The 20369-nt window shown below is 36.7% G+C and overlaps 1 protein-coding gene across 18 annotated transcripts in view; it reads right to left on the bottom strand.

Annotated features, from left to right (window-relative positions):
* The window catches only part of MBNL2 (muscleblind like splicing regulator 2), a 161850-nt gene that overhangs the window by 15057 nt on the left and 126424 nt on the right, over window positions 1-20369 (bottom strand). For 3 of the 18 annotated variants that reach the window (XM_036459198.2, XM_036459196.2, XM_045588746.1), the window contains one exon: window positions 19164-19317. In XM_036459198.2, coding sequence (XP_036315091.1) covers window positions 19164-19317 — 154 coding nt within the window. Of the gene's footprint in view, window positions 1-2958; window positions 3015-10336; window positions 10432-11726; window positions 11763-15601; window positions 16013-19163; window positions 19318-19943; window positions 19998-20369 lie in introns of those variants that run through there. The other 15 variants (XM_036459189.2, XM_036459201.1, XM_036459200.2 and 12 more) reach the window with 11 other exon arrangements.

Here is a 20369-nt window from a genome sequence, read left to right as displayed (position 1 = left end):
CTGGTTTTGCTACTTTAATAGGTGATCTTGGGCAAGTGTTTCAGCTTCTTGAAATTGCAAGTTCCTCATCTATATATTGGGGATAAGAGTAGATCCTTATAGAGCCATTGTGGGCTTTAATAAGATAATTCATATAAAAGGCTTAGGAAGATGTCTGGTATTTGGTAAGTGCTTAGTAAAGGAGAGCTGTTGAAGGAATTAGCTAAAAAACATATATGCATACTCCATGGACACAGACAATAGTTTGGTGAAGGCCAAGGGAGTGGGAGGTGCTGCTGAGAGAAGATGGGCAAAGGGTTGAGAAAAGGGGGACACCTGCAATTATGTCAACATTAAAATTTTTAATAAAGCCCAGATGGCATGGTTTAGTGATTGTGTATCGACCTATGAACCAGAAGATCATGGTTCGATTCCAGGTCAGGGCACATGCCTGAGATGCGGGCTCAATCCCCAGTGTGAGGTGTGCAGGACGCAGCTGATCCATGATTCTCTCTCATCACTGATGTTTCTGTCTCTCTTTCCCTCTCCCTTCCTCTCTGAAATCAATTATATATATTATATATATTAGTAAATAAAAGAATAAAAAAGAGAGCTCTTGAGTTATCTTTGTGCTGTCTGTTTATGTATACACACAGAGTGAGGCAAAGTAGGCTTACAGTTGTTTGTATGAAAAATAATACAATAATAAATTAATAAATAAAATTACTAAATAAACTGTGTTTTGAGTACTCACCACTATAAACCTACTTTTGCCCCACCCTGTATGGTACTTTGGGGTTCCATAGTGATCATTTAAAGCAATTTCTTAGGAAGGCACAGAAAGGGAAGGAGCACTATTCTAGGCAGGATACAGACAATTGGGTTCTAGTTCTCTTACTGTTTATGTAACTTGGGTAGGCCATCTTGCTGATGTGGGATCCTGTTCCAATTTATAATGCAACCTGCATCAACATTCCCCTTTCATGTATTATTGTAGAAATAACGCATGGTTGTGGTAAGTCTGCTATTGTAACTTACTGTCTTTCATCACTTTGTTGCAGTTGATACACATCTGGTGTCACTCCTGCAAGGCCTGATGTCACCGCTATTGTGGGGAAATGGGTGACATTTTACAATAACCAGTTTAGTGATGCCACTTCTGGAAATGCATTATGGTGAGTAGTGAAGAGCGTCTGAATTTGCTTACAGGAAGCTCATCAACATCAACTCTGAGATCTTTGAAAACTCCAGAGCAAGGGAGTGGTGATAAGTATAATATAATTTGATTACCTAAAGTAAAACAGACCAAAAGCTCTAGTCTGTTACACCTCAGGCTGAAGGGTGATGGATTCTAAATGCTAGAAAAGCTATAGTTTTTCATAAACCAATGTCAGAAAATACCAGTCAATACATGTGTTCGTGAGAGTGGAGATGTGTCAACAAGAACCATTATTTTTCTCTAAGTCACTGGGACAGCTGTCGGTAGAGGGCGGGAGAAGTCAGTGAAGTCCACAGATGTCATAGAACTGGAGAAAAGCCACTGGGAGAGCAAGGATCAGAATGCCTCCTGAATTATCTCGACTCTTGATTACTTATCACCCCCATATTTTCTCTGTTCTTTCCCAATTTCAACAATATTCATCAATGAAGAGCTTCCTCACCAGTTAGCCTGCACTCACCCTCTCCCAGCTTGTATCTGCCCACTCACTTCCAGTAGACTAATGTTTCCAAGTCTCTCATTTAACATTTGTCCTGCTCTCATCCTGCCATTCAAGGCCCTCAGTAACCTAACTTCTCACCTACTCCACTGAATTTTCTAGCACTGCCCAAACGCACTGTCCCCTTTACTCTCCCACTCACTGCAGCATGACCTGGAACACATCCGTTAGCCCAGATCTGACGTAGCAATAGCTGTTCCATCTGCTTCTGTTGTGCGACAGAGTCCTAGACCCATGATCGGCAAACTGTGGCTCGTGAGCCACATGCGGCTCTTTGGTCCCTTGAGGGTGGCTCTTCCACAAAATACCACGGCCTGGGCGAGTCTATTTTGAAGAAGTGGCATTAGAAGAAGTTTAAGTTTAAAAAAATTGGCTCTCAAAAGAAATTTTAATCGTTGTACTGTTGATATTTGGCTCTGTTGACTAATGAGTTTGCCGACCGCTGTCCTAGACTGATTCTGAAACTCCTGTGTGAACCTCATAGGCCATGGGGAACAATGTGGTTTCAGGGTCACATGGGCTTGAGGTCAAATGCTGGCTCTACTCTGGATTAGAGCTGTGGCCATTCTGAGCCTTGATTTCGTCACATGCACCAGATGGAGAATAGGACCCTTCTGCTCTTGTTAAATGTGAACGCATATCAAGCATAATGCTGGTACATTTATAATGCCAGTTCCCTTTTGCCCTTTCCCCACCCCTGTCTTCACCCCTTAACTTTCACAATACTCAGGAGCAACCTCACCTGTTCATTATCTGTCTAATTCCCTCACTTCCCTCAAGACCTATCTCCCCACTCTAGGAATAAAGCCCTACCATAGAGCTTTGTCCTTCCCGTGCAGTAATATTTGTGTATATGACTATGTGACATTGTCTGATTGCTTCACAACTCTTTACCGAGGCAGTAAACTCCTAGGCACCTCCCTACACTGGTAGCTTCTAGAATGATCAGCAGACTCAGACTTGGGAAATCACTGCCTAGAGGGAATGCAAGAAGGGGCTGGGACATAAGACCAATTTGTCTTTGACACACAATGGTGTCATATCTGGTTAAGTGGAGCGACAGCCAGGTTAGCTTGCTGTTCTTATGGAGAAGCACTAAAGATCTCTCCTCTCCATTCACTGAAAGACTGGCAACTTCCCCAAACACACAGGCACAAGTGGGAGAAGGCAGGCAGTTGTGGCAGAACTTGGGGAGGAAAATGAGTATGAATCAAAATTTTACTCTGAGCAACTTTGAAATTAGACCCCTTTCATCTTTTACCTCTTGGCAGTGGGTCTGAATTCCCGCATTGCAGCGAGTCTCTCTTTCCTCTAGAGCTGGAAATAAACACACACATATACAATGAGCTATCAATATATATTCCTTCTGCTCAAAAGAGGAAATCTCAAATTAGAAAACCTGAGCCTGATTTCATTACCATCAACAAAAGTCAAAATACTATAGGGAATACGACTTTTCAATCTCAAAAGATTCCCCCAAATTCCATCAAAATGCAAAAGAGGATGGGATCTGAAGCACACTAAGTAGGACAATCCACCAGGCAGTACAGCTCCACATAAGAACCCTTGACATTCTCTCTTCAGCTGCACAAAATTGGAACTGATACAATGTCTTTAGGTGCTATATACAAAAGAATTCTACCCAAGTGTCTCACCAGGAGGTGTAAATTATTCATGGGAAATGAAAATGTACTAGATTACAACACTTATATAACTTAGCCTTTCCTTGGAAAATCTGCAAATACATTTATTAATTTAACCTCATGGCAGACCTGCAAAGCAGCTGCTTCTGAGGCAGGAAAATAAAAGGTCTATTGCCTTCTTATTGTCTGCTTTCTTGAAGAGAAAACGTAACCTGCCTCTATATCACTCTCATAGAGCCCAGTCCACCTAAGACAGAGTACCCCTCCCACTTCTCCTTTAAAAAATTTTGACCACACTAGCAAGTCTGGATTTCAGTGCTCTAGCCACACTGCACCATGGAATTTAGACTCAAATTGCCAAGAAGCTTGAACTAATAACTGAAAGCAAATACTGTAATTTTTATAGTGTTTTTTTTTTTACTTGAAGAGACACAGCAGGCTCCTCCCTCCCTCCTTCCCCTTCTTTCTCTCTCTCCCTCTACACACACACACACACACACACACACACACACACACACAAACACACATCTACCTTTCTCCACAAAATATTTGATGTGGCAATTCTGCCTCATTTAAAGCAACCATATTCATTCTAAAACAGAACCCCTTCTATAGTTGGAATATCAGCAAAATGCTACATTACAGGTGGCTAAAGAGCTATAGCAGTGGAATGCTAAATAGCGGTCTCAGCCCGAGACCAATTCATAAGAGTTGGATCTGACACTTGCTGTTTTGACCTTTCTAGAGAGTAACATACTTGGGGCCCAGTGCATTCTATAATCTGTTTCCAGGAACCAGCAAACCAAGAAAGAAGTCTTCGGTTTGATCATCCACACACAGAGGCCGGCCATGTTACTGAGTATTTCAGGAGAGGTACCTGACAGGAGTCATGTCCTCCCACATGAGGACTTTGCAGACCCAAGATTTTTCTTGTGAAGAAACAGGCTCCAAACTGGTCAAATGGTGGATATGGGGGTGTTTATTGCCTCCTACATTTGTCTGAATATAGTTTCGACAGATGGCTGTGAATAATAGATGTTTTATACAACTCTTTGAGATGAGAGTTTGGGCGAAACATGACCTTACCTTCTAGATTCCTTGGTTAGTATAGGCTAACTTACATACCCAAGAATCTGTATACAGAAATAGCTTTGAAGTTGTATTCACATTTATATGTGAGAAATAAGTAAAATCTCATTATTTGCTTTCCTCTTCCCTGTCTAGTTATTTGTAACAAGCGAGATTATACATAATATATGACTCTAATTATTTCATATTTCTGATAAGATATTGTTGAAATGAATTATAGTGAATTTGTATCAGGCATGTCTGGAAAATGGGATTTTCTGACTTGTCACATTTTCCAGGAAATAAAGGGTTATGGGTGTATAATATATTATTAACAAATTTTCACTAAGCTCTCCCTAAGGCCAACTTTCTGCCAAATGGATTTAATATTTGGGCAGAAGATATGATCTTCAGGTCATCATTTTAAAGAGGAATCATCACTTTTTGAAGATGTGATTGTTGGTTAACATATTGCCAAAAATATAATTTGACTGCACCAGCGTTAAATGCATAACTAAATCCTAAAATGTAATGTGTAAGAATTTTTCTTGGTAGCATGGTCTCATGACCCAGAATGAATCAGATGAATAATTGCTCCCACTGTCCACATGGCCCTAACCTGGGCAATATATATTTGCACCAAATCTAAAGGGACTCCTCCTTTTGTTCAAGGGCCTGGAGGTCTTTGAGCTTCTGTGGCTCTGGAGTCTCATTTAGGCATAGAGGTGGAGCTATATGTTAGGGTAAGCACACTGGAGGCATTTGGCCATTGAGTCCACCCAGCTGCTGTTCTTGAAGGCTTCAGTTCAGGTCCTACAGAGGCAATGTCCTGGGGTTAATCTTTCATGTCAGCCAACATTTCTTTTTGTCATGTGACATTTGTATGGACAGGTTTTGCCATAGTATGAAATAGTTTTTCTGTTTCTCTGTGGCTAAAAGTAACTCTCCCTATGTCACGGGCAAAGGCAAGACAAAGTAGGTCACCTTCCAGCTGCCCCAGTTCCAGTTTAGGCTCTCGTGAAAACCTCTCTATAGTCTCCGCAGATTCTCCTGCTTAGAATCCATCTTCTCATTTGTCCTAGAGTTCTATCCTGTTTGAAAATTCTTCAAGGGCCAAACCCTTTAACCTGGCACTTAATCCTGCACAATATGAATCAAACCCACGTTGTAGGCACTCACTCCTGCAAACTGAAGCTCTGACCAATCTAATGTTAGTTCTTCTCTGCTAAACTTTACACTTTCCCACCTTTGTGCTGGTCATTATTTCTATCTAGTGATGATGCTTTAAGGAACATGCAGGCAAGGTCCTTAATTCACAGGAATTACAACTAGTGCAGTCAGGAAAAGTACATCTAGTTGCTGGGGTTCAGAGAAAGACCCAGAATATAAATTATATTTTAATTGGGCATTCCAGGATGTGATTCAGTAAAAAGAATAATCCTGTGTATAGATGAAGAAACCAAGAATTAACACATATTTATTTGGAAATTCCTCTTTTGAAATAGATTGTAGCTTTGAAATAAAAATAATAAAGCAATTATAGCATAGGGTACTATAATAATTCAAGTTATAGGAATTCAAATCTATACTCTCATTTTACTAAATAAAATGTTTTAGAATATGAAAAACTAGGTAATCCAGTTACTAAGCTGTTTATCTCTACCTCTTTTAGTGTACACTCTGAGATTAAATTTGTTTCAATATAGGCATCTATAGAGTTGTACATTCTGACCATCTGCTAGTAGGCTTAAATTGGCCTATTTAAATGGTATTCTTATTTTCATTTCTGATTTCCCTTGTTACCAAGTTATTTGTGAGATGATTGGCAGAAGCTAATTGTAAAGTCTAGGACAGTGATTCACAAAATATGCCCATGAACTTGGTTTCACTAAGACGAATCACTTTTTTTTTTACTTTGTATTTTTTTATTTTATTCATAATTTCCAACCTACTCACTGGTTCTAGTATTACACTGACTATTACTAATTATTCATAATTTCCAACTTACTCACTGGTTCTAGTGTTACATTGACTATTACTAAATGGCTATATATTTATAGTTAATATATATCTACTACCCTGTTTACCCGAAAATAAGACAGTGTCTTATATTAATTTTTGCTCCCAAAGATGAGGCTAGGTCTTATTTCAGGGGATGTCTTATTTTTCCATGAAGAAGAATATGGTACACATTTATTGTTAAATGAAAATAAAGGAATACGGTATACGGTAAATTAATTTTCATTCTGAGACATAGCCTAGGGGGGCCTTATTTTCGGGGGGATGCCTTATATTTCACTCAGAAGGAAACCTGTAAGTAGGTCTTATTTTTGGAGGATGTCTTATTTTCGGGGAAATACGGTATATGGTTTTTAAACATGACCTAGCTATTACATAACTAGCTTGAAGCTATGTTCAAATTCAATTCATCTCCCAGTTTAGGATTCATCTTTAGTTGAGCTGCATTAAGATTCCTCCCATTTTCTCATCTAGCAACTGCTTTTGGGTCTTATTCAAAAGATAGTTTTATTTGTGGAAAAAGTTACTTCTGTGTATTTAAAATTATAGAGAGAGGCAGTAGAGCATGGTGGTTAATGGCAAGACCTCAGGAGACAAACTGTCTGGATTAAATTCCAGGACCATTTATCAGCTATTTATCTTTGCCTAAGGTAGTGAAACATCAGTTTTACTATCTACAAAATGGGAAAGATGATAACCATACTTATAAGACTATTGTAAGAATTGAGTGTATCTATATATAAGTATCCTCTCTCATTTAATATAAAACATATGATATGACATATCATATATATTGAGAGAGACCATTTAGAATATATTTTACATAATAAGTAGTTTGTATATATTATTATTATTATATATAATATTATTATTATTATTATTAGGTATAATATGTATATAAAAGCCCAAAGATCTTAATTTACTAATAGGAAATAGCTATTAGTAAATTTGTTTACTGTATTTTTGTTTACATATCTACAATACTTGCAGGTAAATAACCAAAAATTTATTTTATATTTCCTAGAAGTATTTGGATCTTGTCTTCATATAATTCCAAACTACAAGTCTAAGTTCAATTAAAACTTTCATCACTGGCACTTTGATTAAGCCCTGAAGTAAGAGTTTATAGATTTATCGCTTGTTCATCTTGACTCACCAGGGTAACCTGTAAAGAAACACTAAACTCGAGGATCTGCCATGAGGTGTTTTGGTCTATCTTCTTTCTTCTGTGAATGATTTGTGTTGAATTACAAATACCTATGAGATTTGAACTATTTGAACTGACAGTCTAAATTGATCAAATAAATTGAAAAACTGTCAAAATCCTTCCACATTTTGTGTTAAAGACAGATCTCTCAATGAAGGAAAAGAGGGCAGAAGGCTTATCATCCACTGAACTCTGAGTCAGTATCACTTTCTGTTCTGGTTGTGTTTACCTCTCCTACTTTGGGCCTAGCATAACAGAGAAGGAACCATAGATTTATTGAATCTCTAAGCTGGGAGAGGTTTCAAGGAACTATAGTTCTAATCTTTTCACAAATGAAGAAACTGAGATTCATTTAATTTAAATCACATATAATTCACATCAATATGATTCATTTAGAATTCAAAGGGTAAATATCAAGGGTATAAACTTGTCACTTCACAGCCATCAACAATCTCTGAATTCTTAATTCTTGGCCACTAAACAGAATTTCCAAGTTCTTCGGTAGCTTCTTGGTTCTTTGAAACTTGTTGAAAATACAAATAGAATATCATATCTGAAAGTTTATGTTTACTACTATTTCTTTTCCTGTGGTTTCCATGTACAAGCAGAACTTCATCAAGAGCTGCTATAGGATTCCCCATCATCACTGAAGTGCAATCCAGCAACTATTACATTGGACACTACAAAACATAGACTCTGGGATTCTTGAAGCTACTGTCAGGAACTCTTTTAATGATATTTCTTTTGACTTAATTGAAATTAAACTTGTTAGTTTCTTTACCGATTCCACTTTGCTATGAAATATTTTAGCTTCTAAATATTTCATACTTTTTACTCCATCACCCTACACACATAAATAACACTACATATATGTATTGTATACATATAATTAATTAATTAATTAATTAATTGGCTGGGAAAATATTTATGGTACATGATCAAGTATTTATCATAATGAAGTAATTTATCCTAAAACTCAAAATTATTTCTTTATCTTGACTTCCTTTCCATTCCTAAGAAAGATCTTTCTGAATTAGAGGTGTTTAACTTGCCATAAAGTATAGGTAAAATTCCATACTACTCTCTTTCAGCCAATGCTACTCTATTATACTTCAAACTTATTTTCATATGAAGGGACTTTGTAACAAAAATTCTGTAAAAACTCACAAAAACATGGTTCAAGAAGGCAGGGCTTACGCATAAAAGAAACCAGTATCTAGCTCTCCTGTTAAGAATCAGCGAATGAAAAGAGATGCTCTGAACCTAATAATGAAAACTGCCTCCTCTGGCTTCCATTCTATCATTCAAAAAAACCTTCCCAGCTAAGAAACTTATTTATTTCTCTTTGTTATATCTGTTTTGGAGCTGATTTAAAATTCTTTGGAGGTCAGTTGGCATTTTTGAGGTGATAAGTAAAGAGATGAGGAGCTGTCAATAGTTTATATTAGCCTCTGAGTGCCCACATGGCCTCTACTCCCTCCTCCATTCTTTTATGCTTTGTCACAGTGTGCAGAGCCCAGTAAGAGCTGCCATGGATTTTATTTTTACCCCTTCATTGAAGTGCATTCACACCTATCTTTTTAGTGATGAAACCTATAGCCCTGGAATCGCTTATTCACTTGAACACGGAAAGAAGTGTGAATCAGACCTTCCCACCTGCAGAATGCATTTTGAAATCTGCCATTTATGCCCTGACACAGGGTTTTCTAGTTTTTCTCATTAGCTTGAAGAACTTCCCCGGCAGCCTATTCCTAGATCTCTTTTCATCTTTTGTCAGTACGTTAATTTTATTTAAAAAAAACAAAACAAACATCCCCCAAAACAAAACTAAACTAAACTAAAACCAAAACCAAAATGCTCTTCTCTGAAGGGCGACATGCACAGTAAAGTGTTTTTCTAGGCCAGGTAGGAGCTTATGCTGACTCATCCTCCTGTGCATTCCCAAACCAGGAGCACTTGTTTGCTGTGGTCAGGAATACAGTCCACCTGTGACTAGGGAGTGGGAAGCAGCCCACTGGCCCTCACTGAGAAATAGTACATCCATGTCTCACCGGCACACGCATTAAACCAACAGAGTTAAACGTCCCTAAACAGTTATATCCAGCCTTTGTGAACTCGGTGCCTCCCAAGTCCTCTTCTTCCAATTGTTTGGCTATTATGCGAGTATCTGAACAGATTGTAAAGTGGGCACCAAGTGAGTTTGGAAGCACCTATGGCCAAGGTAAAATGTTAACAGGAATCATTCAGACCTCAAATTTGAAACTACGGAAAAAGGGGAGACTTTCCTAAGAGGAGAATTGTTTTCCTTCGTAACAGACGAATAGGGTCTGAATGAACTGAATCAAAATTAGCCAGTTTTGAAGCACCTGTGGGAGAGCTTTTGTAATTTCTCTGTGGCGATTCACAAACCACTGGATACATAATGCTGTACTAAAAGGAATTTAAGCCTGTCAGGTTAATTACACGATATTAGGTACGAAAACAAACAGTGCAACACAAAACATAGCTACATCATTATTTGCAGTAAATGTTAACTCTAAATAAGTGCAACCTGTCCATAAATGCTTGCTATAAACTAATTAAAAAAATAAAATTTGATGGATAAACATGAAAAAAAAATTCTCACCGAGAATTTTTTTTTTAAATATCAGCACTCATTTAGAGTTTGGGATTTGTGAAAGAAAGCTTTAAAAGGAGCAAACCTGATTGGCTGTGGCTGTTGCTGCGAAGGGGACACTTGTTGCAGGAGTTGTTGCTGCAGAGACAGTGGCTGACGTAGCGCTGTGCATCATGGGTACTTTCAGGAGGGGAACCATGGGAGCAATGAACAGGAGGGTGTAGCATTATGGTAATAGAAGTGGTATTTTGGCATGGTGAATATCAGAGCAGCAAGCCATCATGGGTTAAACCAGCAGATGGCATGCAATCACAATGCAAAGCAAGGAAGCATGGGAGAGAAATAAAAAAGGGAAAATAGCTTATTACAAGTACAATTAAAGGAAGTTTTAAAACATAATCAGTGATTCCCAGAAAGGCCAAAGCAGATTACTTTGGTTGATGTATTTACAAACATTTTACTTCTAACAATAGATTATTCCCAATTCAGAGTATAGTGTTTGTAATAAAGGTTGCTTCTAAACGTGTGAAATGTAATGTCCAGTTAAGTAAGAGTATATAATATTCATTGTTAATCATAATTCTAAAATATCAAAGATACAACATGTAGGCCTCATTTGGGATATGATATTCTTCAGAATTTGTGATTAAGTTGAAAAAAAATTGTTTTTGGTCAATTTGGGGCTACTTGTTTGAACTGAAATTACTGGGGATTGTGGTTCATTATGAGTCAACAGATTAGAGAGCAAACATCATGGCCTTGTTGTAAATTTTAACACAGTTACGGTGAAATAGCCAGACAAGTTTTGCCAAGGCTTGCTTTTCTTTACTGTAAATGGAACTGGTTCATATGTTCTAAAGACAGACTTATATACCAAGGCATTGGGATGGATAGGGATAACTATGCACTGTTAAGGTTAATATACTAAGGGAATGCTAATGTATACATATTCATTGCAAATAAATCAACACTTAAAGTTAAAATAAAAAAAAAATAAGCAAGGCAGGCCAGATATTTGTTTTTAAAATACATCCATTTATAATTTTTTTAAAAATACTTCTGGGAAACTCTGATAATTCTAACACACAGCAAAGAGGAGATAAAGGCACACCACCATGAAACTTTAAAACATTGATGAAATCAGCCTGCCTCTCTGATTAAGCTTTTTTTTTCTTTTGCTAAACCATATAAGCTATAAAGAAAAACAAAATACAGATAATTTAAAAGCAGACTTATACTTGTGATTTTATGTTTTATAGTGGTTGTCCTAGCACAGTGGTTCTTCTAGTCACATTAAAACAGTCATTGTTTAAAATATACAAGTACATTTAACAAACCTATACATTAACTCTAAAGCCAAATAAGCCTTCAGATCTACCATTTCCTAACACATTTTTACCATCTCTGAAATAAATTTCAAGCAAGTGAAGTATTATACATAATATAAAAGACAAATAAAAAAGGTTGAAACCTACCAATACTGGTAGCGGGTGTCATGCACAAAACTGACCCTGCATGGCATGCAATGGTAGGTGGGAAAAGTGAATAAAGGGAAAGAAACAGGTTAGCGGTTTAGAGTTAACATTCAAAGTGAGATTGAAGCACAACCAGAAATAAGTAGGGTTAGTTAACACAGTCTTTTAGAGTCATTCACATTTTCAGCACTGACACAACTATATCTGATTTATTTTAAGCAAGTATTACTCAAAGCTCACTCCTTAGACTACTGTTCACACTTTCTATTCATATACATTGGCATAATTCTAATAAGAATGACATGTGATAATGCTGCAGTGTCCTTCCTCAAAGACCTCAAAGTACTTTACAGATATTACCAAATTAATCCTCCAAGGTAGGAAGTAGATATTTTACAGATGAAAAATCTGAGGCATGCTAACTCCTCCAAGGTCATGTGTAGTGTGAGTCAAGGGTAAGGCTAGAAATAGAATTCTATTCCTGAATCCAGTTCAGGTTTTGTATTCACTGAGTTATGCTGACCTTGTTGCATCAGAGTTGGCTTGTTTGGCTGCAAAGTGTTTTGTGTCCATAATAATATTGTAACATGATAATAAAAACAGTCAACAATTAAAGACTCTGGATCCTCCAAATCAAAGGCTTGCAGGTCATGTGAACTTCAGATTACTGCTTAAAAGCCCTACAATGTGGGAAGACTGAGGTTCCTGTGGCAGAATCACCTGGTTGTGTATGGTATCTATTTTCTGCTACCACATTCATTATGACAAAGTAGTGGTGCCTAGCAATAAATCTAAACACGGTAGAGGCAAAATAATGCAGAATTGGGGCTGAGTAGAACCAGGGTTAGGACTCTTTGTCATAGCTTGCTATTAGGTGATCCCTGATGGGGATGTTTGGCAAAATTCCTAGGAAATGTCAAGTTGGTATCTAAGTGGGTAAGTGGGAGGTAGGGAGGGAGGATTTTAACCCTTCCTTGGGAATAATTGCCTTGGCTGTGAATGGTCTTATTAATGTTCTTCAATCAGAAAAATATGACCACAAATACTAGTGTATACTGTGGAGGACTGAAAAAAGAACTGTATTAAAATAACTGTGTCCTTCTGGTTCAATTCTTTAGGATGAAAATCAAAGTAATATAAGGATTCAGGTAACTGAAGATTGGGTATCATATAGGTGCCAAAGAATTAGTTTTAATGAATGTAGGTGTACCCACTTAGGGTTTAGAACTGCCTTCTGAAATACTAGATGCAGAATCTGAGATATTTATTCTCTCTGCTGACTGTTTACACCCAAGGCAGACTTTCTGCCTGGTCTGCATTCTGATCAGGCTACTATTAACTGGTCAGGAAAAGAGGCTATTTAACTGGGATACTGCTGAATTCTTTAGCAAACATGCCAATATACCCAATTATAAACAAACACACACAGCTCAGTTGGCATGGCTCAGTGGTTGAGCGTCAACCTATAAACCACACCATAGGAGGTCATGGTTCAATTTCCTATGAACCAGGAGGATTCCCTGTGAGGGCAGGGCACATGCCGGATTGTGGGCTCGATCCCCAGTGTGGAGCATGCAGGAGGCAGACAATCAATGACTCTCATCATTGATATTTTTATCTCTCCCCTCTCCATTCCTCTCTGAAATCAATAAAAATACATTTTAAAATTAAAATTACACACACATAATCCTTTTGCTGACATTTCTGAGTTTCCCCCCGCCCTATCTTTCTAATCTTTACAATCAAATTTCTCGAAAGTTACACAAATTTTCACTTCCTTATCCCCAATTATTCTTCCATCCTCTCCAATTGGCTTTCATTTTGACCTCTCTATTCAAACTGCTCATGCCACCAAAGATTATCATCATTAGCAATCAGTATGAGCTCTTTCATCTTCACCTAACTTCCTGGACCCCCGTAACATTTAGCACTTTGCCACTCCATCCATAGAAAACCACTTTTTTCTTACAGTTTCTTCCCTCTCTCTCTCTCTCTCTCTCTCTCTCTCTCTCTCCTTTTCCCTGGTATATCATTCAATTCATAATATCATTCAGTCCAGGGTCTAAATACAATCTATGAGCTCAAGCTACCAAATTTATGTATCCTTCCTAGTTCTTTCCTTTAAGCTCCAAGTCTTTTCATCTAACTGCTCACCAGGCCTTGCCACTTGGATGTCTGATGAGTGTTTTGAATTTGAATTTCTCATGCTCAAACATTGGTCTTTCCCACAGAATGTTTCTCTACCTCAGGAAATGCTGATGGGCATCACCATCGATGTAGTAACTCTAGCTTAAAATGAAAGTTATGCCTGCTGCCACTTTCCCTTGTCAAACTTCCTGGTCCAACTCAACAATAACTCAAAGCAAACTTGCTTCTAAAATGTATCTTGTATTTGTCTGCCTCTACTGCCATTTTGCAAGTTTTGATCACCATTACCTCTAGGCAGTAACAGCCTAACTGGTCTTCCTGCTTCTCTCCTTGGCTTTGGCTTAGTCCAATCTCCACTCTGTTGAGAGAGTAAACCTTTCCAAATACAGCTCAGTTCACTTCTCTGCTGGAAATGACTCATTGCCTTCCCGTTGCTTTTAGGATAAAGGCCACCTACGGTCCTGTCCTATTTATCTCCCCAGCTTGTCCTATACCCCAGTCCTCCTAGAATCACGACCCAGACAGTTTAGCCTTTCATTTCTCTCTCTTTTTTTTCTTTTCTTTTCTTTTTTTCTTTTAGGAGACAGGTTGAAGTTTATTGATTTTCAATTGATGAAACAGACTTTCATTTCTTTGAACTAAACACAGCACACCTTTGTCCTACTTTTGAGATTCCCACAAGTTATCCCTTCTGACTAGAATAGTGTTTACCCCATTCTTTTCATCTTCCAAGTTTAATGGTACATGTTACTTCTTTAGAAAACTGTTCAATTGTTCTTTTACCTACTTCCATAGGCCATTTAAATCAGCTTTCTATTTTAAATCTTACTGAACTCTTTTCTGCTTCATTCATAGTACTCATAGCAATTTTTAATTGTATATTTATATGGGTATTTCTTGAATATCCATCTGTCTTCTCATTTATTGAATATCCATCTTGTCCTCTGGGAGAACACGGTTTATTTATGTCTGTCTAGGTCTCTCTACACAGTAGACAGAAAATTGGTTGAATGACTGTTCTCAGTCATTCGTGACAGTGTGATGGGAGCAATTTGTTCCTAAAATTTATTTAAAGCATCCAGTTTATGAATGACTTCATTTTAAATCAACCATGGCTGGACTCAAAGTTATCCCTAAAAAATCCCATGTTATGCCTCTGCATTCCAATAAGGAGGAACTTTCTTGCAGGGCTCTCCTGTGTCTTGCATGTGAATATCATTGGTTTGCAAACCGTCAGCAGCAGCTCCTGCCACCATTCTGGGCTAGGATTGGACACATCACATGGCTCCAGTTCAGGATAAGGCTGGAATGCTCAGCCACATTCATTTGATGAACCTCGGTTTCCACATGGCCTAAAAGTGATATGAATATTGGAAACACATCGGGTCCTGATCTTGCTTCCAAGTCCCATCTCTGCCTTTTCATTCCACTCTGATCTCTCTACCCTCCACAGTTCCTTAAGTACTTTACATTACAACTACAAGGGACCACTTGCTATTTCTCAATATACTCTGCCCAACCCATGCTATTTCCCCCTATCAGGAATGGTCTTTCTTCATTAGTTAAATCTTCTTTATAAAGTGCTAAGCAAAGTTCTCCTATGAAAAGACTTTCTTTTTCACATCCTTTGTCAACCAGACACATCACATGCCTTTTTCTCCTTCACTCTCTAATAGCTTTGCTCATATCCTAGCAAAGCCCATGCTTTGCCTTATATTTCATTTTTGTCTAGCTCTGAACTCATTTGTATTCCCTTTACTGGTTCTGGAACCCAGAGCACATTATGTGTTCAATAACTGTTTACCAACTTGAAAAGAATATATAAAATTTGCTGTGGTTTTATGTAGATATAGTTTCTGCTATACATTGACAAATCTTTCATAAAGATATGTGATAACCTTATGTAACATTATGGTTTCTGATCACTAGGCAACATTTGTGCTAGCACTGTTCCATGTTCTACTTATTCCGTATTTCCAATATAATAAAATAAATCAAGGTGGGAGTTAGTGGGTCATCTTTGTTCTCACTGGCTGAAGAATTTCTCAAAAGCACTAATTCTTATCATCAAAGTCTCAAATGTTTTCTGCTTCAGTTGCACAAATATTTCAACTCTAGAATCTGTGAATCATAATTATCTGGATAATCCCATCAATTATATATTCCACTTTGCTGCATAGACACAACCTCAGTTTTTCCATCTGCAAAATGCAAATAATTATGCCTGGCTCTGGCAGAACTATCTTGAAGAATAATGTGGTAATATCTATAAGAACACTTACAGTAACTCAGAATAAACCTGTCAGAGAAATGCCAAGAACTATTATGCTGCTATTTTTGTAAATGTGTGTGGTTTTTGCCACTTTCCTAATATAGCAAAGGAAAAGTATAACTACTAGGTTAAAATAATCTCTATCAAAAAAGGAAAAAAAAAAAGCAAAAAAAAGGAAAACTCCCACCCACTGAAAATGTGCTAGGGCATCAACCATGGTGATAATTATATTAGCAGGTTTGGGAGAAGAATTCCATATTTTGCATAACATTTTATGTTAATATCTCCAAAGATTGAAGGCAGAATTTCTGAAATCCAAACTCACATGTGTCAATGGGAGAATTTTAGTAGCACATCAAAAAACTTCACTATGAATGACCTGTCTATAAGGGGCAACCTCCAGGAGAACAAAAAATGCTTTTTGTTTCATATTTATGACAATTATTAAAGTATTTATTAAAAAAATCAAAATGTGTCAGTTTAAAAATAATGGGCCCACCATCTACTAAGTCGCAAAAAATACATTTGAACACCATCACTTAATTTTCAGAGGTTTCAAACAATACTGATTAACAATGAACATTATCATTATCATTTTAAAATTAGGCTGAAAATGTGATTTGTGAGAAAGAAAGCCTAAAATAAAAACTAGAGGCAAAATAAACACTGAAATTTATGTTATGGATTTAAGTGTGTGTGTGTGTGTGTGTGTGTGTGTGTGTGTGAGATTATGTTAATTCCTTTGTGATAAAATTATTTCATCTTTCATCCTTTAAGAAAAACATGAGAAAACTTCTTAGAAGTCAAAATACTATTTCAGAAAATGAGATCCACATGTTTGTTAACTATGATATTAATATAATTGAAACATGAATAATTCACAGAATTAAATGAACATGGCTTCCAAAAGTCTACTCAAGTGAGGGTTGCTGGACACACTTGAACAGTTCTTAAAGAATCCAGCAGAGGGCAGAAGTGAACAACCATAGCAGCCAGTTTGGCCTATTGGTCCTCAATGCAATTCATTTCATCAATTATAATCAAGTCGTTGCATGAGGGATGATATTCATTCTTGCTTTTGAAGTCTTTAAATGGTGTCCAGGAGAACCATTTTAAAATGAGGATTCTTTCAGTGCTTTAGCAAATCAGTCATTATGGGATTGAAGTGTTAAATATGAAGTAGAGAGCTTCAGGCTCTTGCATGGTTTAGCTCCAGGATTTCTATAGACATGCCCAGAAAATGCTAGTGGCATTATTATCCAGTCTTCAGAATCAGACTTGTTTTTTTATGTTTAAGTATATTTTTCCTTATTTTTTTTCCTCCTAAAATATCTAGTGATAGGGTCTATAAAATAAGACATTGTAGAAATCACACAGGACCTTGAGGTAAGTTTACCTTCTAATAATTATTTTACAAACATGTCATATCCAATGGATTACATGTGCAAATACTGCTGTGCTATAACTGCACTGAAATGGCACTAATTAAGATTGCAATAGAATAAAAGTGAAGCCCTAGTAACTACTGACTTAGAGATTGACTCTACAGGTCTATGAACATTTTTTAAGAGTAGAGCAGAACTAAAATAAGAAAACTAAATACTAAGAACCATTTTACCTGTAATTTATATTTTTACTATAAAATATATTTTTATAACAGGTTGTAATTCATTTCAAAGTATAAAATTTTATACAAAGAATACATAGAAATATTTATTCAACTCCCTCCTATGTTAACTCTTGATATACTATGAGATTTAAGGGAATAGATAATAAACCTGAAAAGTCCAACCACATGGATTAGGATCAACAAACTCTTTTTGATAAAATTGTTACTCATCTACATTTACCTTTACGTTACTATCATGGGATGAAAATTTTGACTTTGAAACTAAGAACACAATAGAAAGTCTTCACACTAAGGCTTAAGTGACTCTCTGGTTTGTGTTCTTTGTTTTGTTTTCTGGCACTCTAGAAAATATTATGAGAATATTATTTCTTGTTCTGATTCTAACACAGACTACAGGTCAAAACCACAGTCAATTTATGGTGGCTCCTTGTGTTTGTGTATGGTGTATGTAAGTCTGTGGTCAGGGAGGTGGGTAAGAAATGGAGGAGGGTTGACATGCGTTGTACTTTTGTCCCTTCACTTATATTTGATGGTTTATACCAAGCTTTAAAGGATTCTGTGGCCTCCACATATGGAGACCCAGGAGCGCCATGACATGTATATTGGACTGATCATAGGAAAACTAGGTTTTAGGTCTTTTTTATTTATTTATTATTATGCCATCTTGGGAAGTCACTTTATATTTTTTTGTGTGTGGGGGGGGGCACCTCAGTTTTCTCATCTGTAAAAGAATCAACTGGATGATGAGGTCACTAATAATCTTTTAACTTCAAGATTCTATGATTAAAATGATTCATCTTTTAGTGCAATGATAGAGTTAATGCATCTTAGTATCTGATACTATCAGGCATTGGCTCTCTATGTTGTAAACTTGGTGGAAGTTGAGAAGAATGGTGAAAGAGATAGAATGGATATAAAAATATGAATAGAGGATTGCTTTAATTTGAATAGCTTCATTTTTTAGTGCTCTGAATAGGAATAGAAAAGAAAAGGTTAGTATTTTATAGGAATTGCTTTTTTTTTTAAGTCATTTAGGGTTAATGACAAATTTCAATTGTCACACATAGAAGGTCTTATTTACATAAACAATTTTACACAACAGGTGTAAATACAAGAAACCAAAAGGCTTAGGCTATTTATTTCTCATGGGTTTAATCTGTCACTTAACTGTTTAAAATATTTGGCTTTAGAATCCTAATAGTCCATAGCTATCATTTCAAGCAAGGCAAATATATATAGATAGCTAGGACAATGATTAATTTCAGGCTGTATTTATTGTACCTTTAAAAGAAAATTAGATGCCACCAAATAGCTTAAAGGAATGAGAAGAAAGCACATGACCGGAAGGGCACACAGACACAGGACTTGGAACGGTCAGGGCACATACCTGTCGGAATAAACGCCGTGTGTTGCTGCAACTGTGCACTGGTTAGAGCCTGCTGGTAGTGCAAGACGCTGGGATTAAAAACCGTGCTGGCACCGTTGCTTTTTTCAAGTGCTTGTCTCTTTGGTAAAGGATGAAGAGCACCAGGTGGAAAGGCCTATAAGTGAAGAATCGGATATGATATGTATAACTCAAAGTAAATACAATTTCAGTGTCCACAGAGATCATCAATTACAATATTTTTAAAAATATGGCAGCTAAGGAGATGCCTGTGCCATGCACCTTAATTTAAACAGCGGCAATGTCAAATGAGTGAGAATTTGTTATTGAGAGCGAAAGCATGATTTCTGTAATCCAAAACAGTAGCATCTCAACTAAGGAAAAGAAAAACTATCAAGCAACAACAACAAAAAATGGCTCCAGCTTTATAAATGAGTTAAACTATTCTAAGGAAGGAAAGAAGCATTTGTGTTATCATTAATTCTATTTTTTTCTTTAATTAAATGATCATTTCTTGAATTTAAATGTTAATAAAAATTATAATGAGCACTTTATGAGCCAAGTAATTTAAATTTCTTTACTCCTTTGGAAAAGGTATTAACATTTGTTAGGATTGATTTATTTTACATATTATATATGAAAATGAGATGGCTAAACACCTTATTGAATTTTTCATTAATTAATAATAATGATTTTTTGCAACCAATATTTTACAAGTAATACAAATCTCAGATGGTTCTCTGAAAGGCTACATGCAAAGCGAAAGGTGAAAGGTCAAAGTACCAGGTCTACAGATGCTTCGAGAGGTCGCTTCATTGCTTTGGCAGTCGACTGAGTCTTTTAATAACAGGCAGCGAGCACATGATGGCAGTGGGCCAATGGGATTCAAGCGAATTAACATACAGGTAAACAGCAAGCAGAGGTGCATCATGGGAACGGCATTGCATTGTGGATAGGTGAGAAGGAAAAAAATATTCTGAATGCAATATACAACGTACAAAACACTAGGCATGCACAACAACAAAAATGTTCTCTAAAGAAATGAATATTACACCTTAAATTAGTATTGAAGCAAAAAATGCATCTACTATACCTTAGTTAAAAGCATATAAGAGAGTAAAATATAGATGTTTGAAATTCAGGAAAGTTAATCAAAACAGCAGCTTGCATACACACCATAAGCATTTTTTATATTGCTTCAGAAAAAAA

The sequence above is a fragment of the Pipistrellus kuhlii genome, unplaced genomic scaffold (assembly GCF_014108245.1).
Source record: "Pipistrellus kuhlii isolate mPipKuh1 unplaced genomic scaffold, mPipKuh1.p scaffold_m20_p_3, whole genome shotgun sequence".
Classification (NCBI taxonomy): domain Eukaryota; kingdom Metazoa; phylum Chordata; class Mammalia; order Chiroptera; family Vespertilionidae; genus Pipistrellus; species Pipistrellus kuhlii.
Note: the sequence above shows the minus strand (reverse complement) of the source record. Positions and strands in the feature narration are given on the sequence as shown.